This window comes from Balaenoptera musculus, chromosome 6 (genome assembly GCF_009873245.2).
Source record: "Balaenoptera musculus isolate JJ_BM4_2016_0621 chromosome 6, mBalMus1.pri.v3, whole genome shotgun sequence".
NCBI lineage: Eukaryota > Metazoa > Chordata > Mammalia > Artiodactyla > Balaenopteridae > Balaenoptera > Balaenoptera musculus.
Window position 1 is genome coordinate 112,021,087 of NC_045790.1, and position 23,431 is coordinate 112,044,517.

Consider the following 23,431-nt stretch of genomic DNA (forward strand, 5'->3'; position numbering starts at 1 on the left):
GAGAGATGGAGAGACTTACCCAAGTTTGCACAGCAGCGACAAAGCCAGGATCTGTCTCCGGGGCCTTGACCACTGTGCCATCCTGCCTTGTCAAAAGTTGGGACCACTGTCCTCGGGGACCCGAGATCTCAAGGTGCAACCACAGAGGGGAAGCCACCTCACCCCTCAGGGTCTCGTTGGTAGGAAGGAATTAAATCCATGTTTGTGGATCCCTCCAGATCTACACCTGGGGCTTTCTAGAGCTGCCCTTCCTATTAAAGCGTCCTGGGCCCGTCTTCAAGGACCTGGCATTCTTCTCCCCCAGCACAGTTTGTCCTGGGGGCTTTGGGACAACTTGGACCCCCTCGGTCCTGCATTCCAGCTCCCTCCTGTTGCCTGAGTCATTTGTCCACTTGACTGCAAGTGTCGACCAGGGAAATAAAAGGAAATGAAACACGACCAGGGCATTTCCCCTCGGTTGTAGCAGAAGTCCGTTTTTGGGCAAAAGATGAAAAGGAGGAGGATGAGAGATAGAGGCTGCAGGTAACCCCAGAGTCTCGTCAGCCACAGCAGCACGCCCCTGCCTGAGCCCACAGAAAGTGCGTGGTGCCCATACGGGAGACTGCAGGTTCCTGAATCGTCCCCTCCATCTGGGGAATCAAGAGACAGCAAAGGCAGGTGACAGCAGAAGGAGAAGCCAGTGGGCCAAAGAGCATGCCCTGTTCCCACCCCAGGCACCATTTAAAACCCCTTGCCAACAGCTCCGAGGCTGGCCTCTTGCTGGGTCTGGGCTTCTGGGGATCAGGGTCCACGCTGGATTGGCTGCCAGGGGCTGGGTGCCCTTGGGTCTCGTCCCCGCTTTAGGATGTAAATTTCCTGCCTTCACCAGAGGGGGTCTGTGTATTCACCCTCCAGACCCCACTGCATTCCTAGATTTTGCTTCTGGCTTTTGGGACTTTCAGACTTAGAGGAAGAGGGAGAGGCATGGAGAGAGCAATAACCTCCCAGGCACTGGAGGACCCCAAGGGGATGGACAAAGGCAGGACACCAACCCCAGCTCAGCTGCAAAACCCCAGAGCAGTGCCTCCTTCTTTGGCGGGGTCTCAGCCCCTTTGAGAATCCATGGTGCTCTTCCTCGAACAACGCGTGCGCGCGTGCGCACACACACACACACACACAGTTGCAAACACTCACAAGGCTTCCCAGACCACCCTGAGTCCACCTGTGGGCCCCTGTGGGCCCCTATGCTCCCTCTGGGGGCCCTTAAGCTCAGGACAATCACCATGTGTCTTCTTGTAACTGACTGATCCTGTTGTCTGAGGCTTTTCTTGATTCCACATCTTCCACCACCTCTTCAGACCAGCAAAAGCTTATATTTATTGAGTGCCTACTGCATTCCAAGCACGTGACCTGAAGTTGCTTGTTGAACCCACCCAGAACACTTACGACAGATCCTATATTTATGCCCATTTTCAATATGAGGAACCTGAGGTTCAGAGAGGTTAAGCCACTTGCCCAAAGTCACACAGCTTCCAAGTAGAGGATCCTGGCACCTCCACTCCAGGCTGCCTGAACCCAGTGCCTAGCTCCTAACCAGGCTGCTTAGCTGACCTGAGGTGCTCTGCGTCTCTATCTCACGGTTAGATTGAGGCGGTTGTTGTGTGTGTGCATGCGTGTGTGCGTGTGTGCACGTACGTGTGGCCATTTTGCTGGGGGAGTATACTGTCCCTGTCTGCCTCTCCTCCCCCAGCACTCCTCGGCAGCCTGAGCAAGGAGGGCTGGGGAGGAGTGACGGGAGCGTTTTGCCCACCCCCTCTGCCCCCGAGACATGATGGAGTCTGCTAATCCAATTATTTGATAATTCACTTATTTCATGTCTATTTGGCAGTGTGCGGGCTCCCACGCACCAGCTCCGGGGAAGGCGAGATGGCTTTGCCTGGAGGAATCCGATCTGTTTTTCTGGGGAAGGAGTGGGGAAAAAAATACACCCAAGAATGGACAATAATGGACCTAAAAATAGAGGGTGGAGGGAAGTGGGGGCGGGGAGCGGTGCATCTGCCTTCCACTGGGCCTGCTCGCACCCGGCAGCCCTCCCCCTCCCCCTCCCACCCGTGGGTTCCCCAAGGGTCTGGCTGCCTCTCAGCCTGGGGGAGAGGCACGGGAATGGGGAGCGGAAGGAAAGCAAGGCCGGAAGCCAGGTGCCACCCCAACATGGAGAACTGTCCCATCGAAGGGTCCTCCGGGCTGTGGCCTTGACCTTGGCTGCACGTCAGAGTCTCCTGGGGAGCCGTAACCAGCCAATGCCTGGGAAGGGACCTACCTCTGAGGGTCTGATGTGGTTGGTCCGGGGTGCCCCTAGGTGAGTCAATGTGAGAAACACTCTAAGCGGTGTCTCCACAGCAGGAATAGGGGTTCAGATTTGGGGGCTCTCTCCTCCTTTACCCCCGGGTCTCCTAAACCTTGAGACAGCCTTCCTGAAGGCCCCAAACCCAGATGGTCTGCTGGGACTCCAGAGGAGTGCAGGCAGGGGACAGGGAGCTGTGCAGACTCTTGGTTCTGTCCGGGTCCCCATCCCCCTTGAGTGTCCTCAGCTGAGCCTCACAGTGGACTCACCTGGGAGCTCTTAACATCCCCCCAACCTGCCGGGGCTACCGCCCCACCAGCTGCCACCCCACCTGCTACTGCAGAGTCTCTAGGGTGGGCCTGGGCCGAGGATTTATTCAAGCTGGGTGGTCCCAGGGTGAAGTCAAGTTTGAGAACCAACATTTCAGTCTTGCCCAGGACGGCACTGGGTCCCTTCCAGCTATAAGCATCTTGTCTTTTCATCTTAAGCATCTTGGTTTTTTGAATTCAAAGTCCAGAGAGGGAGAGAGATTGCTCTCAGAATCTTTCCTTCCATCTGAGCTGCAGGCACCCCATCCTTGCTCTGGCTTCCTGGGACCTGAAGGGTGCTGGCCGCCACCTTACCCTTTGTTCCCAGGTTCTTAACCTCTCTTTCTGAAAGGAGGCTGCCCAGCCAGAGTCAGGGCTTTCCCTGCAGTTGCTAAATGTCAAGGCTGCCGGCCGGCTCCAGGTCTCCCCTTCCGCCTTATCTCCTGCTACCCACCAGGCTCCTGGTCCATCCAAGCACATTAACTCCTCTCTCCCTGTGGCTCTTGCATGTCTGGTCTGGCTCTTCGCTCGATCCCGCTACATAGCGCGTCCTCCTCACAGCCCGGTCAAATCTCCCTCCACCTGTCCATATCCAGCCCACCCATCCTTCTGGGCCTGTCCTTCTGAAATCCCACCTCCTCCAGGAAGCCTTCCTGACCTTCCCAGCCAGTTCCCCTCCAGGCTTGTCATCCGTGCCATACTCTGGTGGTCACAGCATGGTGGTCAATGCTCCCATAAGGGGTCAAAGGTTACTGCAGGTATGACCTTGAGTCAGTGCCTGGCCTCTGGGGGCCTCAGTTCCCTCACCTATAAAGCAGGGATGATGGTGAGAGCTGGGCTGACATCACTGTACAGGTGCCCTTCTTTGGACCAACTGTAGCAGGCACCCCAACCTGGCCAGGCATCTGAGTCTCTGCAGGGGGTTTTGATTGGTTGGTTGGTTGGTGGGTTGGTTCGTTTTCAACCTGGAGCAGAATTTCTGGTCTTAGTGCCCAGAAATATTTTCATCTCTTTCTTCTTCCCAAGGATTTGGATGGGCAGCCAGGTTTGACGGCTGCTTCTTCAGGACTATTCTGCACATTAGAGGTAGTTGTTGAATAAGTGAGGGAATAAATAAATGAAACCTTACCAGCTCAGGCTTGCGTCTCTCACCACCACCAAGGGCTTCATCGGTAGATGAACTGTCCAGTTGTGCCCGGGGGTGGGGCAGGCCCAGACACTTCTTTCTCTTTCCTCTACCCGGCCGCTTCTTACTCCTCAGAGACCAGCAAGAAGAAGCCCTAGAAAGTCTCAGCTTGTGGCCATTGGCACAGGCAGGTCCCATCCTCCAGGTGCTGCATCCACTCCTGACACCTCCTTTTCAATGCGGAGGACCTGGAGAGGGGACCCGCCCAGGAGGGGGAGTTGCTCTGCAAACCTTAATTAAGCATCTTGCGTGTGACAGGCCCCGCTCCTGTCTTCACAGAGCACACAGTGGGGAGGGGACCACACAGTAATTAACCAAAGAATGGCTAAGGAAAACCGATGCCCATCGGGTTTTAAGTGCCCATCTCGGGGAGGGAGGTGTTGGCCAGAGTGTTCTCCGAGGAAGGGAGGGTTAGCAGACACCTGCAAAGGAGTGGAGGGGAGGAGCTCCAGACAGAGGTGGAGAAGCCCGGGTGGGATGGGGGATGGGCATCAAGATAGGAAGGAGAGATTCCAGGGTCCAAAACAAGGTGGAAATTGACCTCCGTAGGATCATACAATGATTTGTAAGAATTTTGTATATGTTTTGTAGACTCCGTGGCACAAAAGTTCATTTCATCTTTCCTAAACCAAGGAATGACCCTACAGGCAGAGGCAGGGTAGCATAGCGGGCCCTTTATAGAGCATATATTGTGGAGCTTCTAACACCAGTTCTGCCCTTTGCTCAGCAAAGTGCCATTGAATAGGTTTTCTAACCTATCGGTGCCTTGGCTTCTCCATTTTGAAAATAATTATTAGGATCGTCATGAATAGAGAAAAGGAAATTTCACACGGAAAATCACGATCTCAATGTCTGGTGCTAAGAAAAATACTCAGTAGGGAAGTTTAAAAAAGAAAAACGGAAGCAAGGCAAGATGAGAAGCGAGATAGGTGGGCGAGGTGGGCAGAGCCAGGACCAGCTTGGGTTTGGAATTCATCCGAAGAGCGTGCTCTGGGGTGCAGCAGGGGAGCTGAAACACACGGCTGCTTTCTAGAGTGTGCCTGGTGGCAAGTAGGGGCGGGGAGGCCGGAGGGGTTGGTGGTGGCAGGGGGTGGACACGGCAACTGTTAGGGGAGGGGGCTGCCGGGATCGATCTTCAACCTCAACCCTCTTGGGCCCTTCCCTTCCAGCCGGTGGTCCCACCAGCCTCTTTCAGGACCCACCGAGGCCCCATTGCTCTTCAGCGAGAAAGCCGAGGGCAGCTCTCAGAGAGGAGGAGAGGGGCTCTGCAAAGGCCCCAGGGGTCTGGGGAAGGCGGCTCCCCTGAGTACCCCAACCAGGCCCTTCGGAGGGGGGCTGCTCGTCGCCCTGCCTCCCCCCGCCCCCAGTACTGCATCCTCCAAGCCGCTTTTTTTTCCTCCGTGATAAAATATTCATGTCAGCAGAGCAGGCCCTCTTAGGGAAGGCTGCCTGTGTCTAGCTTCTGCTTTGTTCAAGCTTTTAAAGAGTAGGACGCTCTTCCTACTCTCTAAGCATTTTCTAAGTCCTCAATCAATAATGCACTTTACCCGGCTTCTCTGGATGCAGCTTTTCTTCCTCTCTGCACCCTTCCCCCAACCCTGCCCCGATTTCTCTCTCTTTCTCTCTTTCCTTCTTTCTTTTGTCCTTCCGTCTCTCCCAATTTACTTTTATTTACTTTTTTCTAAATGTGTTCCACGAAAGTGTTGAGCTGCTTGGGCGGCGAGCCTCGGATGGGGAGTGGGGGTGGGCAGGGAGGGAGGATGGATGGAGGCCCAGGCAGCTGCCAGGCAGGCGGGTCCTTGGATGAACAGGTGGAGTCTGTGTGCGGGGCGGGCCGAGGAGGAGCGGCCGAGCCTTCCCGCTGGCCCTGGTGGGGAAGCGTTTGAGCTCCTGGCACCGGGGGAGGAGGAGGGCTTGGGCTAATCCGGCCTCTCACTCTCCTTTTTCTAATCAATTAGAAAATGTTTACAGCATAACCAGAGAAAACAGGACAAACGCGTAGAAGAAAGGGGGCCTGGAGCAAAGACAGTATGCAGAGTGTGAGTCAAAATACATCGCCAAACTTTCTAAGGAGCCAGCAGTCCAGATTGGCCTATCTGCTTTTTATAGTAATGAGTTCCCTGTCATGGAAGGTATGCAAATGAAGAGCTGCCATCCCCTTGTCTGAGAGAGATGCCCACGTGGATCTGGTCAGTTATGTGGTACCCAGTGAGGGGCTGGGGTGCAGCAGGTGCCCGTGGGGGGGGGGTCCTACAGGGATCAACCCAGGCACTCTTCAGCTGGGATAGAATTTCCCACCCCAAACATTCCTAACAATCTGGCTGTGGCAAGAATCTGCATATGCCCAGGACCGAGTGAAATATTTCCTTTTTTTTTTTTTTAAAGGAATACAATTTTGAGTTCCTGGAGAGATTAACCCTTGTCTAGCCAGAGCCTTGGCAAGACCTCACCCCACCCTCTCTGGCTGTTCAGCTGACGGACAGCCTCTCTGGGTGTGCAGTGGTGGAAGCAGTGTTTGGCGTTGCATCCTTGCCCGTCTCCTGGACAGCTCGTCCGCCGGGCCAGCCCTACGCCTCGGGTGGTCAGAAGGGCTGGCTGGCTGGGTCTGTCGGGGAAGTCGGAGTCAGGGCGAGGAGGACTGAGGAAGTGGGTCCCTGCCCCGCTGCTAGAGCAGCACCTGGGCCGGCTGTTTTCCACTCCCCTCAGTAAACGCACAGTCCTCCCTGGGTGATGCCGGGAGGGTCGCTTACCCTCTCTGAGCCGCGCCAGAGCAAAGGGATCCAGTGAGGCACGTTAGGAAGGGCGCATTGGGACTTCCCTGGAGTTCAGTGGTTAGGACTCCGCGCTTCCACTGCAGGGGGCACGGCTTCGATCCCTGGTTGGGGAAATAAGATCCCGCATGACTCGCGGTGCAGCCAAAATATTTAAAAAAAAAAAAAAGCAAAGGACATGTTGAATAACTGCTCAACAGATACCATCCTTAGATCCAACTGTCAGGGATCCTCACTGAGTTTGGAAATATTTATCAAATGCCACTTTGTGCAAATCACTACTGGGAGTGGGGGATGGCAAGGATGAGCCAGACCCGGCCCCTGCTGTCCCAGAGTCCAGTCTCAGTCACGGAAGGTTCTGGAAGGAGGTAAATGTGGGCAGGGGTGAAATGAAAGGGGGGCTGGAGCAGAGTGGTGGGCTGCTCCAAGCAGCTGCAGAACTGAAGTGCGTTTCCTAAGTTACGGCCTGGCCAGGCTCAGGAGGTGGCCCAAGACTCTGGGTCCAAGGCAGACCTTGGACCAGGAGATGCCCACGGTGGCTGGCTCGGGATCAGGGTCTGGGGTGGGGGTGGGGAGGACATCACTGTGGCTTCTGGAGATTCATTGCCAGGATGGATGAGCCCTGGGAAGACACCTTCCCCTGCCTGAGTGACGGCCAGGCTGGGAAGAAATGGCTCCAAGGAGAAACAAAACCAGAAAAATACAAGAGGAACCTCCCTGGCCAGCTGTAGCTCCTGCCCTGAAATAACACGAGGGTCGGCTTCTGCTGATTCACGAGCAGGGAGGGGTGACCTTGCTGCTGTCCAGGGCTTTTGCTCCAAAAGAAACCAAAAAAAGGGAAGGGAGAGAGGCCTGGGGGATCGGGTTGGGAGGAGTTAGAGGCAGGACAGGGATCAATGAAACCGCAGAAGGGGAAGGGGGGCGGGGCGGGGGGAGGAGCAGAGGGAGGGAGGGAGGGAGGGGAGAGGTAGAGACTTCCGGGCAGCTAGAATTAGAACCGGCTCCCAACAGAATCTCCGTTTCCGATTTGTTAATAATTTATCCCCGCTGCAACTTTTCTTACCAATAAATAGGAAATAATTTGTTAAGGAGAATTCCCCCGGCACCCTGGCTTTCTCCCTGGGATGAGGGGGTGGGGATGTGTCTCTGCATCCTTTCTCCGAACTGGTGTGGGCGACCGAGGAACTTGGACTTGGGGAGGTGAGAGTCAGAGCTCAGTCGTTTCATGAACGGGGAAACCGAGGCACAGGCAGGGCAAGGCCCCACCCAAGGTCACACACGGGGTCAGGGACGGTCTCCGGGATCCCAACTCCATGACCTCATGGGTCGGCTACCAGGCCCAAAGAGTTTCCCCCGAAGTTCTAGAAGCATCATCCAAGGCGGAGGGTGGTGCTAGCTCCTCTGTGTGTTGACTTCCCCCCACTTTTGCTCCTGCCTAAGTCCTGTTCTGTAAGACGGAGCTGTGCTGCCTCGCCTTCCCCTAAGCGCCCCGCTGGGGTCCCCGGGGAAGGCCGTGCTCCGAGTCCTTGCCCAGCCCCCCTTGCCCAAGGCTCTCCCTGGCAGCCCCCCGCATCCAGCCTCCCACCCGCAGATGCCCCAGCCCCAGCTGAGGTTGGTGGGGCTGAGGATGAGACTTCAGCTAGCAACTTGGCAGACAGGTTCAAAAAAAATCTGTCAGCTGCTAAACTGTTCCCTGGGTCCGCCCACACGCCTCGGTGGCACCCGAGCCTCTGGGGAGTGGCGCACGGCTGGGGCGCCAGCCGCCTTTCCCTCTGGGCGAGGGGCACAGTTCCTGACTTGTGTCCAAGCCCGACGCCCTGGCTTCTTGTCCCACCTCGGCCACTGCGGAACCCTGTGACCTTGAGACATTGCTCAGTCCCCTTCCTTTGCAGAATGTAAGTAAAAGGACCCCATCCTCCAGGATAAAGCACATGCAGGGCTTAAGCATGGCCGTGACCTTGCCCTTGGCCCAGGCCACGGGGCTGGTGATAGTCAAGATGCTCTCCCTACACCCATTGTCCACAAGCCCAGGCCCCCCAAAGTGCTTGCCACGTGGCACCTGGTGCAATTCTCAGGACCGCCTATGAAGTCAGCATTCACAGCCTCCCTGGACTTTCATTCACTGGACAGAGCTTTCCTGAGTCCCCGGAAAGTGCCAAGGTCTGGGCTGCAGTGGGGAAGGAGGCGGGGGAGGCCACGGCCCTCGTGGTACTTGCCCTGCAGTTGGGAACCTAAGGCTCACGGTAGTGGAGTGACTGCTCAAGTGGCCAGTGAACGGCCGAGCCCTGTACCCGCCCTCCCAGTTACAGAGGGCAAAGCCCTTCCCGCCACACTGTGGCCCGCTGCTCCGCAAAGACCCAAACCTGCCTTGGCGGTGTCCAGCAGTGGTGTGATTTTGTCCCAACACAGGTTTGGATGGCAAGGCCAGTCTGCATGAAGTTGTTTATTCCTCCTCCTAAGACTTGCTTACAATTCCGGTGACTGCCCCATCCATGCTCTCCTTGGTTAAGGACTCAAAGCCAAATAGCCAGACTTCCCCGGGCAGGTTACCTCCATCTCTGCTAGCAGTCAGCTTTCCCACTCGATGATATATATATTTGTAAACTTTTTCATTTTTTTAAAAAAATTTTATTTATTTATTTATTTATCGGCTGCGTTGGGTCTTCGTTGCTGCGCGCGGGCTTCTCTCTAGTTGCGGTGAGCGGGGGCTACTCTTGGTTGTGGTGCGCGGGCTTCTCACTGCGGTGGCTTCTCTTGTTGCGGAGCACGGGCTCTAGGCGCGCGGGCTTCAGTAGTTGTGGCACGCAGGCTCAGTAGTTGTGGCTTGCGGGCTCAGTAGTTGTGGCTCGCGGGCTCAGTAGTTGTGGCTTGCAGGCTCAGTAGTTGTGGCACACAGGCTCAGTAGTTGTGGCTCGCGGGCTCTAGGCGCGCAGGCTCAGCAGTTGTGGCTCACGGGCTTAGTTGCTCCGCGGCATGTGGGATCTTCCCAGACCAGGGCTCGAACCCGTGTCCCCTGCATTGGCAGGTGGATTCTCAACCACTGCGCCACCACGGAAGCCCTCGATGATATTTTCTGCTGGTAGCTTGTCTCTGCTCTTTACAACCTGGCCTCTGACTCCAGCTGCACCCTTTGCACAAAAAAATAACATAAAAGTAAAAGCATTGAAGAGACAGTTGCAAGATCTCTTCAATGAAAAGCCTGGGATGACATGTTTCTCTGTAGAACAGTTGGTCCAGGTGACTCCTGCTCAGTGTTTGTGGAGGAGATTTGTCCCCACCCCGTTCTCTGCTGTGCTGGTGTCCAGGCTGACTGCCTTCCCCTCGCCCTGCACCCTGGCCTTCACCCCTCCAGCTGTGCTGCCCCACTTTGCAGGTGACTTGCCTTTGTGTATCTGTAGAGATAAGTGAGCCGCAGACATGATGGGCTTGGTTTCCCCAAGATTTCCTTGCTGGGGTCCCACAGGATCCAGAGGAAGTGATGCAGGGCTGGCAAGTACTTGGTTTCTTGTCTGGGAAATGGAGCTGCCCAACCTCCTGGGGGTTCTGGGAGGATGCGGCTGGGATGGATGTGCAGTGCCCAGCCCGCCCTGGCCCATGGTTGGCATTCAGTGAATGTCATGATCGTCACACCCTTTCAAGCCAGCAGTCCCACCGTGGTCAGTGTTGTGTGCGAAGTTCCTGGCTTCACCATGAAGGGGCCAGGTGCCCTTCAGCCTTACTTCTTCCCCTGGAAGGTTGCTGGGAAAACCCTTGACCTAGTGTACGTGAAGCTGCTGTTTAATAATAATTGCTACCATTTGGGGACATTTCCTAGGCATTTCATACAGATTATCTCATGTGATATTGGATGAGAAAATAAAGACTCAGAGAGGCAAAGCAACTTTCTCAAGGTCACACAGCCTCAAGGGGTTGAGCCAAGATTGAGCCCAAGGCTTTCAGACCCCAACACCAGTTTCCTTAACTGTTTGACCCCAGAACAGGGGTTCCTAACTGGGGAAATGGGACCCCATGAGTCCCCTAAGTGGAAAATGTGATATGTTACATTTTTCCAGAGAACATCCTAAGGTTTTTTTTTTTTTTTTAGAAATTCACGTTCTTTTATTTATTTATTTATTTATTTATTTATTTATGACTGTGTTGGGTCTTCGTTTCTCTGCGAGGGCTTTCTCTAATTGTGGCAAGTGGGGACCACTCTTCATCGCGGTGCACGGGCCTCTCACCATCGCGGCCTCTCTTGTTGCGGAGCACAGGCTCCAGACGCGCAGGCTCAGTAGTTGTGGCTCACGGGCCCAGTTGCTCCGTGGCATGTGGGATCTTCCCAGACCAGGGCTCGAACCCGTGTCCCCTGCATTGGCAGGCAGATTCTCAACCACTGCGCCACCAGGGAAGCCCCATCCTAAGGTTTTTAAACAGGGTATGATTTTTTGTTTTTGGTGATATTCATGAAATGTTTAAAGAAACAATGACGACTTTTGATAATATCAAAGTTTGGCTCTGCTGTCATCCAGAGAAGTTAGGGGTGTGCCCCAAACATCCCTGGCTCTTTCTCCCCGGTATTAGGCCACTTTATCTTGACGGTGATTAGTTAATCTGATCTCATAGAGATGAGTGGAAATGTGCAGACCTAGGAGGCCAGCCAACGCTGGCCCCCCTGCCGGCCCCTCCCTCTCACATGCAGTGATCAGCCGTCAGATGCAGCAGTGCTCAGGGTACGGGGCTCGGGGTGAACCGGCCTTCGCACCCCAGGCTTCCTCCTCGGAATCCTCCCTAGTGAAGAACAGGAGGAAAATGAGGGTATGAGCCAATGGCGCTTGGGAAGGACCGTGGGCATGAAGCTGCCTTCAGTCGGGGGCACTCTGGCCCCTAAATGGTTAAATGGAATTCCGAGATCTTGGGGTGGGAGGGCGGTGGAAGAAAGAAGAGAAATAGGAGAGAGGGAATTGTGTTGGCGATGGCTTGGGATTTATTTATTGTGCTCGCTGTTGATTAAGCCCACTCACTCCGCAGCAGGCGCAGGGCTGGTAAATACACAGGCTGATTCATTAGTTTCTGACCATCTGCTTCCCGGGCTGAGGCCGGGGTGGGGGCGGGGGGGGGGGGCAGTGAGCCCTGCAGGTTAGGGCAGCTTGGCTCTGGCAGCCAGGTTGGAGCCTCCCATCCCTTGGCAGAGCCGGCTGTGTCAGTCTTCCTGATGACAGACAGGCCAGGTGCATCGGGGCGTGAGGGATCCAATGTCCCGCCATGGGGACCACAGGAGGCTGGGCAGGTGAGGGAACGTAGGCAGGGGGATGGAGAAGGACCAGGGGAGGGAATTCCCTGGAGGTCCAGTGGTTAGGACTCCGCGCTCTCACTGCGGAGAGCCCAGGTTCAATCCCTGGTCGGGGAACTAGGGCCCCATAAGCTACGTGGCATGGCCAAAAAAAAAGGACCAGGGGAGAGGTGAGGTGTTTCACAGCAGCTGGGGGTTGACAGGAATAATATCAACATTCCATATGAGGTCTATTACTATTAATCTAATTATCATTCTATTAATAACTAATTAATAGGATGACCGTAATAACTGTAACTTAGTGACTGGTTACTGAGGTCCAAGCCCTACAGGGAGGCTCCTCTACACTGTCCCAGATAAGCACACTAACAATCCTGTGGTGAATGATGAGGGAACTGGGTTCAAAAATGAATCAGGCAAGGAGGGCTTCCTGGAGGAAGTACGTGGGGAAAGCTCTAAAAACCCAGAGTAGGGAAAGCGGCTGCAGGGGCACAAGCTCAGAGGTGAGAGGGGATGAGACAGCCGGGGAAAAGGCCCAGCTTCAGTGCTGGGTGGATAGCTTTCCAGGTGGGCAGAGTAGCATGATGCCACCTGGTGCCAGCGTATTGAGAAGCGGGCTGGTAGAGGAGGGCCCCAGAGAGAGCGTCTGGCCGCTCCTCCCACCCTGACCCACGCTTTGCTCACTTGGGGTGAGGCATGTATTAGTTTGCTAGGGCCTGGGTGGCTTAAACCACAGAAATTTATTTTCTCATGTTCTGGAGGCTGGAAGTCCAAGGTCAAGGTTTGACCCTTGAAGACCAAGGCAGGTTGGTTTCTTCTGAGGTTTCTCTCCATGACTTGCCAATGGGCCCCTCTTGCTGATTCTTCATATGGTCATCTCTGTGTGCACGTGCCCCAGGGGTCTCTCTGGGTATCCAAATTTTCCCTTCTTGTAAGGACACCAGTCAGATTGGATTTGGGCCCACCCTAAGGGCCTCATTTTAATGTAATCACCTTTAAAGGACCTATTTTCAAATACAGTCACATTCAGAGGTACTGGGGGTTAAGGCTTCAACATATGAATTTTGGTGGGGGGGGGACACAGTATACTCCATAACAAGGTGCCAGGGGCCTTAGAAGAAGGGAAGCTGTGGGAAGAGGATGATTGCTGGGTTGGGGGAGGGGAGGATGCCCACTTGGGTGCAAACTGTGTCTTCCGGTCCCCAGTGTCCAGGTGTGAGCTCTGAGCCGGCTGAGGGCCTGGGGAGCAGGCTGTCCCCCACAGGCAGGCCTGCCCCCCTTTCATCACCAGGCCTGGACTCTACAAGCCATTGAGCCATCCCCATGGGGCCTTTCAGCCTCTCCGCATTCCGGGCAACATCACAAGATCACCAACTGGAGCGCAAGGAAGCTTGGACCCCCGTGGGCCGAGCCAGGCCCCTCTCCCTGCCATGTTTTGTGTGAGGTCCCGAGAGTTCCAGAACACCCCTGAGGTTGTCCAGGACAGAAGCAGGTTCATCCTCAAACCCCTCCCACCCTCAAGGAGGCCCGGGCCCATCCTGCCCCACCCTGGGCCTCGGTTTCCCCATTTGCTCAGTGAGGGGGGTGGACTCAATGCTGTACCCCTTCCACCCCAAGTTTTCCGGGTCCTGGGAATCAGCAGGTCGGGCCAGGTGGGGTGGACAGTTGTACCACAGGGGACCCAGGACAGAGCTATTTTGGTGGAACCTGCCTCAGTAAACCCCAGAGCCAGCCTGCCCACTGAGGATCCCTGGGTGGCCTAGGAACTGGTCCTCCACTAACGGGCTTCAAAGGTGATGGCCCAAGGTCGCTGCGGTGATGCCGGCTCAGCCCCTCGGGAGACAAGGCGCCCACTGACACTGGGAGCCGAATGCCTCATTTTAGAATGTGAGGCTTTAACTCAGATCGAAGCCGCTTTGTTTCTGAGCAAACCAGGGACCTGAAATATTCATCAAAGGAGCTGCAATTGGTCTGGGGCGCGTGCGGTTCTTAGTGACGGTGTTTCCTTTTAATTAATAGCCTTTATTTTTTAGAGCAGTCTTAGGTTTACCGAAAATGTAGCAGACAGTCCAGAGAGCGCCTAAGACCCGTTTCCCCACACAGTTGCCCCATTATTAACAGCTTGCATTAGCGTGGTACCTTTGTTACACGGACATGTTGTTATTAACGCAAGCCCACGTTGACAGTAGGGGTCCCTCTTGGTGTTGCACAAATGTATCATGTCATTTATCCAGCATGACAGTGTCATACAAGATGGCTTCACTGCCCTAAAAATTCCCTGGGCTCCCCCCTATTCATCCCTCCAACCCCCGGCAACCACCACGTTAGTGATATTTTCAGGCCTCCGGGTGAGTTCACACGGCAGACCAGATCCAGGGGATGGATTTGAACTGCGGAGGAGGGAAGCCCCGGCTGGAGCCCGCTGGGCCAGGGAGTGGGCTGCCAGCTTTCGGAGGCGGGGGTGAGGGGAGAGGAAGCACGTGGGGGCCGTGCCCTGCCTTCCCCAGCCGGTGTTCCCCACTGGGCCTGCCAGGCACGTGCCGAGGACCTGGAAAGGACTGCCACAAGATGCACCCGCTTGAGGGGAACCTGGGCTGTGCGTGAGGCAGACACTCGTGCTGTGGGGACAGAGAGCAGGCCCCAGTGACAGACAGGCCACAGTGTGGCCCCCAGCTCTTCCCAGCAGGGCCTCGGGCAAGGGCCACCACCTTCCAAAGCCCGGGTTGCTTCATCCCGAGCATGGAGCTGACACTCCCACACTGTGAGCATTGGCGGTGAGCTAGTTACTAAACAGGAGAGAAATGAGATAATGTGCTGGGCACCAGGGGGCTGTGACTTTGACTTCTTCCAGCGCCCCTCCTGTTGCTACTAATTGTATTGTCTGAAGGGTCGAGAAGGCATCTCTGTGTAGGAGATGTTTCAAGAGTCAAACGTCCATCAACAGATGAATGGATAAAGAAGATGTGGCACATCTATACAATGGCACATTGCTCAGCCATAGAAAGAAACGAAATGGAGGTATTTGTAGTGAGGTGGATGGACCTAGAGACTGTCATACAGAGTGAAGTCAGAAAGAGAAAAACAAACACCGTACGCTAACACATATATATGGAATCTAAAAAAAATAGTGCTGAAGAACCTAGGGGAAGGGCAGGAATAAAGACGCAGACGTAGAGGATGGACTTGAGGACACGGGGAGGGGGAAAGGTAAGCTGGGACGAAGTGAGAGAGTAGCGTTGACATATATACACTACCAAATGTAAAACAGATAGCTAGTGGGAAGCAGCTGCGTAGCACAGGGAGATCAGCTCGGTGCTTTGCAATGACCTAGAGAGGTGGGATGGGGAGGGTGGGAGGGAGGCTCAAGAGGGAGGCTCAAGAGGGAGGGGATATGGGGATATATGTATGCATGTGGCTGATTCACTTTGTTGTACAGCAGGGGCTGGCACAGCATTGTGAGGCAATTATCCTCCTATAAAGATGAAAAAAAAAAGTGTCAGTAGGAATTTGGAGGCAGACAGAGAGTGGAAGGGCATGTCGAGGAGAGGGAACGCCATCTGCAAAGGCTCAGAGGCACAGACAAGGGAGGCCTGGAGGACAGGAGTGCTCAGGTGGGAGGCCAGGAACAGTGGCTCCAGATATGGTGGGAGGAGGTCAGAGTCAATGAGGTAAAGCGGTAAGGCTTTACCCTCCAGGCAGTGGGGAGCCATGGAGGGTCTTGGAGCAGTGACTAGCTCCCGCCCTTCCTGATTGTCTGAGCTTAGAGTAGGAACAAATGTGTTTTCTTGGGAGGCAATAGAGCTGCATGTCTTTATGGGCTTCGGAAGAGAGAGGCTTCCTGGTGCCCGGACGTCGGAGCACAGGCTCTGAGACCTCTGGGCAGACAGCGGGGCTGGGCTGGGACAAGGCTCCCGGGCCCCCCAGAGCATCCAGCGTCCACCCTGGTCTTCTCCCCCCGCAGGAGAACCCCTACCTGTGCAGCAACGAGTGTGACGCCTCCAACCCGGACCTGGCTCACCCGCCGCAGCTCATGTTCGACAGGGAGGACGAGGGCCTAGCCACCTACTGGCAGAGCGTCACGTGGAGCCGCTACCCCAGCCCGCTGGAGGCCAACATCACCCTCTCGTGGAACAAGAGCGTGGAGCTGACGGACGACGTGGTGGTGACCTTTGAGTACGGCCGGCCCACCGTCATGGTCCTGGAGAAGTCGCTGGACAACGGGCGCACGTGGCAGCCCTACCAGTTCTACGCAGAGGACTGCATGGAGGCCTTCGGCATGCCCGCCCGCCGGGCGCGCGACCTGTCGGCGTCGGGTGCCCACCGGGTGCTGTGCACGGAAGAGTACTCGCGCTGGGCCGGCTCCAAGAAGGAGAAGCACGTGCGCTTCGAGGTGCGGGACCGCTTTGCCATCTTCGCCGGCCCCAGCCTGCGCAACATGGACAACTTGTACACGCGGCTGGAGAGCGCCAAGGGCCTCAAGGAGTTCTTCACCCTCACCGACCTGCGCATGCGGCTGCTGCGCCCGGCGCTGGGCGGCACGTATGTGCAGCGGGAGAACCTCTACAAGTACTTCTACGCCATCTCCAACATCGAGGTCATGGGCAGGTAAGGCCCGGGGGCGACCTGGTACCCAGGATGTTACCTGCTTCCTGGGATATTACCAGATACCTGGAATGTTACCTGAGGCCTAGGATGTTACCTGTTTCCTGGCATGTTGTCTGATACCTGGGATGTTCCCTGGTACCTAGGACGTGACATGGTTCCTGGGATAGTACCTGGTTCCTGGGACGTTACCTGGTACCCAGGATGTTACCTGGTTCCTGGAATATTATCTTGTTCCCAGGATGTTACCTGTTTTCTGGGATATTACCTGATAACCTGGAATGTTACCTGGTACCTAGGATGTTACATGATACCTGGGACATTACCTGGTACCTGGAATGTTACCTGGTGTTACATCAACGGGGCTACCTGCGTTTTTCCATGGAGGGAGGTGAATGGTGGCTGATAAATGTCCTCCGTAGGGCCCAGGCTACCTCTAGCCACAGGGCTGGGAGGTCTGGAGAGGATGGGTGGAGCTGAGCAGACCTGGGCGGTGTGGGTGGGGCTTGAGCTAAAGCCTGGTGCTCGGGAGGTACAGTGTAAGTGGCCACGGACTCAATGAATGGGCACTTGTGTCTGCGGGGTGCCCGAGACCACCTTCAGACTCCGTGATTTGCTAGAAGGACTCACAGAGCCTAGCAAAGCTGTTATACCCACAGTTGCTGTTGTTACAATGAAAGGATACAGATTACAGTCAGCAACAGAGAAAGGTGCAGAGGGCAGGCTCTGGGAGATAGCAGTGCGAGCTTCCGGTCTTCCTCTCCCAGTGCAGCAACGATGTGTGACATAGCACGTGTGAAGTAGCGCCAGCCAGGGGAACTTGCCCGAGCCTGGGTATCCAGGGGTTTTATTGGGAATTGGTTATGTAGGCATGGCTGACTGCCCACGTGGTTGACCTTGGTCCCCAATTCCTTGACCCACAGGTCATGTTGATACTACATGGCCCAAGGCTGCCATCATAAATCACATCATTAGCGTAAATTATCTGGAGTGGTCCAAGGCCCCAGGTAAACAAAGACACTCTTATTGGACAGGACATTCCAAGGCTCATAAACTCCTCCCAGGAGCTAGTTAAGGGCCAGACTTTTCTTTGGACTATGTAGCGTGTGGACAACCCAACCCTGCCGAGTTATTCCTTTACTCACAGCTTTGGAGAAGAAAATGTTTTGTGGACACTTTGGGGGGAGGCAAAAGACCATCATAGGAGGTAAAAACAGCCTTTGATTCCCAGGAACTCTTTAGATTGCAGATGATAAAATGGTCGCACGCTGTCCCAGATCATCTGTTCATTCGACAGATGACCTGCTGGTCAGTAGGGGCAAGGCCTTTATCCCAAGCCACGGGTATAACACCCTGGTCTGCACTCAAGAGTGAGGCCTGGGGGGGGGCCCGTCGCTGGTAACCAAGGGGTCAATCATAAGGGGCAGCAGCGTGCAACACAAGAGCTCTCTAAGTGTGGTTCCTGGGCCAGCAGCATTAGCGTCACTTGGAAACTTGTTAGAAATGCAAATTCTTGGGCCCCATGCCAGATCTGCTGTATCGTAAATTCCAGGGGTGAGGCCCAGCAATCTGTGTTTTAATAAGCTCTCTGGAGAATTCTGATACACACTCACGTTTGAGGACCGCTGGTGTGACAGTTGGGAGTAGGCATTCTGGAGCCGGATGGCCTGGGTTGAATCCCCAGCTCTGCCATTGACTGGCTGTGAGCCTCCGGACGAGGGCCTCCCTGTGCCTCAGTTTCCCCATCTGTAGAACAGGGAAGATAATGAGCATCCTTCTCGTATTGGATCGTGGTAAGCTAAATGAGTTAGAGTTAGAGTTGATGAAATACTCAGAACTACTATGAGCTTGTGTTTATTACATCGTAGTTTAAACTACTATGGGTTTAGCACGTCACACATGCTAACAGAGTGTTTATTGAATAAAATAAATAGTGTTCAAAATAATGGCGTCCGAGAGCTGGGGCAGGTTGAGGAAGGACCAAGTTGAGACCCAAGGGTGTTGGGGCATAATTAGAGCCAGAAACATGGCTTAGGCCAGTTTGGGCAGGGGCTGCACCAGAACCCAGCTGGGACAACATACCCTGGGCAGCTTTCCACAACAGGCTCTACAGACTGCCCGAGTATATAATTACTGATGAGTGCAAAAACCAGTTTGCTGCATGGTGTGTATAGTATAATCCCATTTTTGTAAAATATATAATATGCCCACACACATGATTTCTCTGTTGACATTGACATTGGAAAGAAGCCCGTTCGGGCCCAGGAGCATCGTGGATGTGGGGAAAGGCTAGAATCTTGTGTACTAACTTCTCACTGTGGTCACACCTGCGGAGTAGGGGTGGGCAGGGGCGGTGTGGGGCTTTGGTTTTCCGCTGTGTCTGCATTTTATTTTCCTTTGACTCTGTGTGTGGATTCCAGGTGGGCCAAGGCAAAGGCAAGTGATTCATGAGGTGGGGTCAAGTTCAAGGCCAGCAGGCGGCAGTGAGGCAGGTGCACATGCAGGGGCCTGTGGTTCTGACACCCGTGATTCCTAACCCGCCCGCACTTGGGGCAGGCTATTTTAAACCAGGAACGGCCTGGAAACCACCTGATATATGGCAGCTATTGTAGTAGTGGGGAGTCAAGGATCAAGCTCCTGCTCTGTTTCTCGGATCTATGTCCAGGCTTTGGGCCGTTGGTCATCTTGGTGACCTCTGCCAGCCCTGAGGATGCAATGGTCTGGTTCTTTTAAGACCCCCCCATCCACCGACCCAACAGCTTAGCAGTTCGGAGGTAGGAACAAGATCCCCACCCCTTCTGGGGGCTGTGGCCCCTTTCCTGACCTCCTTGGGCTGCTACGGGGGTGTCCCTCATCTTCAGGAATCTAATCAAGGGCCTGCCTGCCACTTCATTAGGCGGCTCATGCAGGGTCCTGAGGTCTGGGCCGGTTGCAGGGTCTGCGCTGGATGGTGACAGCCAGGACCTGTAGTGCCCCTTACACCTCAGCCAGGGGTGAAGGTCCTTTTTCTCTTAGGAGGGACTCTGAGATGCAGAAGTGGGGCAGATCGTATTTGGGAAGGGACAGAGGGACAGAGCGGGGCAGGAAAGAGCCTCAGCTTTTCAGCCTCATCCAAATCAAGAGGGCTGTTCTGGTGCCAGGTGACCTGGGGGTCAGGTGAGCTGGGTTCCAGCCCCGCCTGCCTGCACCCCTCTCTGGACCTCAGTTTCCTGTCTGTAACCTGAGGACTGGGGCTGCCTGGAGCCCGTGCCTTCCTGGCAACGTGGCAGGGCGGTCCCTGCCCAGCAGCTCCCAGTTCCCGTTGGCACCCAGCCTCTGTGGGTGGTGGGGATTAGCTGTAGTGGTGGTGAAAGTACGCAATCAATTCACAGATAAAGTAAGTACTCTTCAGGCGGCTGGTTGGCAGGAAAGCGGCAGCTTGGCTAAGCGATTAATTAGGTCTAGTTAGATGCTTCAGCAACGGGCTGTGACTTCCTCTACTTTTCCTTTTTAAATTCCAGGTGGGAAAGTCCAGCTGTGCCTGGGAGCCAGAGAGGCCAGAGAGGCAGGGTGGGGTGGCAAAGGTGCCCGTGGGCCCACCCAGATGATGCCCTTGGTGTTCCTGAGTAGTGACCTGAGGATCCCAGGGCTCTCAGGTGCTGGGATTTCAGACTGAAGCTGTTCTGGTATTTGCTCAGAATTTCATGACCCAGAGTTACACGGTGCCTCCCCCTGTGGCCTGCTAACAATAGTAGCTGATATTTATTGAGTGTTTGCTATGGGCTCCTTTCCTGTTGAGCAGTGAGCTAAGGGCTCACATACACCTTAGTTAATCAGTAGTCATTCACTTCCCACATGGTTATTAAATCTCTAAGACCCCACAAGCTGGAGCATTGAGCAAGCCGGACCTGATCTCCGCCCCATAGAGCCTTTCCCACAGGGATGGCATTCCCCTCTACCTCGTGTTTTTAGATAAGGAGGCCGAGGTCAGGGGACATAAGTAGATCACACAGCGAAACTGAACACCAAAGAGTCAAGGTCCAACCCAAGTGTGCCCAAGCTCAAGTCCATCCCTCTATGGAATCCAAAGGTCTTTGATACCATGGATGCTTCCAGCCCTGTCACTCATGTCGGCTATTTCCAGCCAGCAAGCACCTGGCTCTGGGGGAGGAGGATGGAGCAGATGGAGAAGCCCAGGCCCCTGGGGATGAGGACCTGGTACAAATCAGGAGGTGAGAGGAAGGAGGAGAGCGAACCGCAGCCCCACAGGGCAGTGGTGCAGGGAGCAAAGTAGCCTCCAGCATCTGGAGGTCCCGGCCCACCACCGGCCTCCCCTCCCTTCAGGACCAGGCAAAACAGCCTTGCCAGTCCTGCTTACTCTGGGTCTGAGATAAAGAGAAGAGGGGGGTCCCGCCCGTTAAGTTGCTCCCGTTCCTGGAAGGCTGGGAGGGGGCGGGAGCGATTTTCTCCTTCCACACACAGGGAAACTCAGGTGTGGACTGGGAGAGCGGCTGGCTTTAACTGGGCAAGTCCGGGGCGGCACCGGATTTGAGGAGGAATGAGATGGTGCTTGGAGAAGAGACAGGGCCCCCACCTGCACCCCCGACACAGTGGTCAAGGTCAGCCAGGCCCACATCCAACCAGCTTCATACAGGAGAGCATTTTACTTTATTTATTTATTTTTTCAATATTTATTTATTTTATTTTTGGCTGCGTCGGGTCTTAGTTGCAGCACACAGGGGTCCTTCGTTGCCGCATACGGGATCTGGCATGCGGGCTCTTTCGTTGCAGCGCGTGGGTTTCTCTCTAGTTGCGGCATGCGGACTTGGTTGCCCCTCGGCATGTGGGATCTTAGTTCCCCGACCAGGGATCGAACCCCCGTCCCCTACATTGGAAGGTAGATTCTTAACCACTGGACCGCCAGGGAAATCCTCAGGAGGGCATTTTAAAACAACGGGCTCCCCAGCCCCACTGCTAAGAGCTCTGGATCCCACAAGTTTGGGGCGAGGTCCAGAAGGCTTTATCTTTACAAATCTCCTCAAGGAAGTGGAGAGGTGGGAACCCCCAGGTAGAAGATGGCATCATTAGACCAACCAGGGTTTGAATCCTGCCTCCATCACTGATTAACTGGATCACCTTAACCTGTCTAAGCCTCAGTTTTCCCATCTTCAAAATGGAGATATGATAACGACCTCACCAGCTTGGGGTGAGGCTTCAGTGAAATGATGTATTTGAAGAGCTTACCCTAGTGTCCCATTCCTCTGGCTAGGTAGCCGGAGAGGTCAGGGAGAGAGGCAGACCAGATGTGGCCACATCTTCTGATGTTGTGAGAGAAGGCACATAGCAGATATATATGTGAAATCACTTGCTTTTTGAAATACTGGCACCTACTCAAAGTTCTTTGAAAATCCTGTGCAGGTAAAACAAAACACACCTGCAGCCCAAGGCAGCTCACAAGCTGTCAGTGTGCCCCCTCTGCTCTGAGACCCGCCTGTCTTCTCACAGCTGTGACAACATAGCCACTACACTCACAGTATTCTGCAGGCCCCTGGCAGGACGGACACCTGGGATCTGAAGTGTGGACAAACTCCGGGTAAACAGCCTGCTGACTCTGGATCTGGGGCAGAGGGAAGGGGAAATGGTCATCCTATTCTCACCCCCAGGCCCTGCCCCAGGGCAAAGTCCTCCACCCAGAAAACTCTTGGAGGCTCCAGGGAACCAGTCCAGCTGGAATGGAAGAGTGAGTTCCCCATTCTTGGAGGTATTCAAGCCAAGCAGGGTGGTGTTGGTGGGAGATGATGGAGAGAGGTCTCACGCATCAGATGAAGGTCCTGTGCACCTGATCTGTACACCACTGATTAAGTGAACAGGAACTATAGATGCCATTTTAAAATTTGGTTGGTGTGAGAATCCACCGGCTTTCCCAGATGCTGCTGGGGTCTGGCTTCTCATCCAAGGCCCCGGGCCAGCCAGCACCCGCCTGGTTTTCTCCTCCTTTGACCCCCTGCCCCTTTCTTGCCTTCTTGTCTTCTTCCATAAACGTCCTGTCTGTATTGATCACGCAGTAACTGGAGATAGACGGAACTTAGGACGAGAATAGAAACCGCAGGAGGGAAGAAGACTTTGTACACGTGTGTGTGTGTGTGTGTGTGTGTGTGTGTGTGTGGAGGGGAGTGGGAGGGGGAGGGGATCAGAGAGAGCAGAGGCCTTTCCACTTACTGCACGTACTTGCCCCGCCCTCCATCTAGTCTCTTCCGTCTCTGATCGACAGGGAACATGGGCGAGAAGGGAAGCGTGTGACTTTATTCTGCCTGCACTGACCCTTGTAGCTCTGTGAGCCCCACCTGGGGTTGGGGGGGTGGGGCTCCCCCCTTCAGTAACATTAGCTGTCATTGCTGAGCAGTTCTTACGGGCCGTGTGGTATTCTAAGTCCCGTATGTGTGTTTCCTCATTGAGTCCTGCCCCTTGAGGGCCATTGTCCCCAGTACGCGGATGAGGAAACTGAGGCTTGGAGGTTAAGAAATAGACGGAGATGCCCCCTTAGGATGACTACTGTCAGAAAAACAGAAAACAACGAGTGTTGGCGAGGATGTGGACAAATAGGAACCCTTGTGCACTATTGGTAGGAATGTAAAATGGTGCAGCTGCTGTGGAAAACAGTTTTTTGGTTCCTCAAAAAAATTAAACATAGAATTCCCATATGATCCAGCAGTTCCGCTCCCGGGTATATACCCAAAAGAACTGAAAGCAGAGACTTGAATAGATACTTGTGCATCCACGTTCCTAGCAGCATTATTCGCATGGTGGAAAGGTGGAAATAACCCAAGTGTCCATCAACTGATGATGGATTAACAAAATGTGATCGGTACATACCATGGAATATTATTCAGCCTTGAAAAGGAAGGAATTCCTGACACCTGCTGCAACATGGATGATATAAACCAGACACAGAAGGACAAATACTCTGTGAGTCCACATCTGTAAGGCACCAGG

General features: G+C 54.6%; 1 protein-coding gene across 5 annotated transcripts in view; it reads left to right on the forward strand.

Annotated features, from left to right (window-relative positions):
* Positions 1–23,431, forward strand: part of NTNG2 (netrin G2) — a 75,148-nt gene that overhangs the window by 16,086 nt on the left and 35,631 nt on the right. For all 5 annotated transcript variants that reach the window (XM_036854120.1, XM_036854116.1, XM_036854119.1 and 2 more), the window contains one exon: positions 15,819–16,462. In XM_036854120.1, coding sequence (XP_036710015.1) covers positions 15,819–16,462 — 644 coding nt within the window. The remainder of the gene's footprint in view (positions 1–15,818; positions 16,463–23,431) is intronic.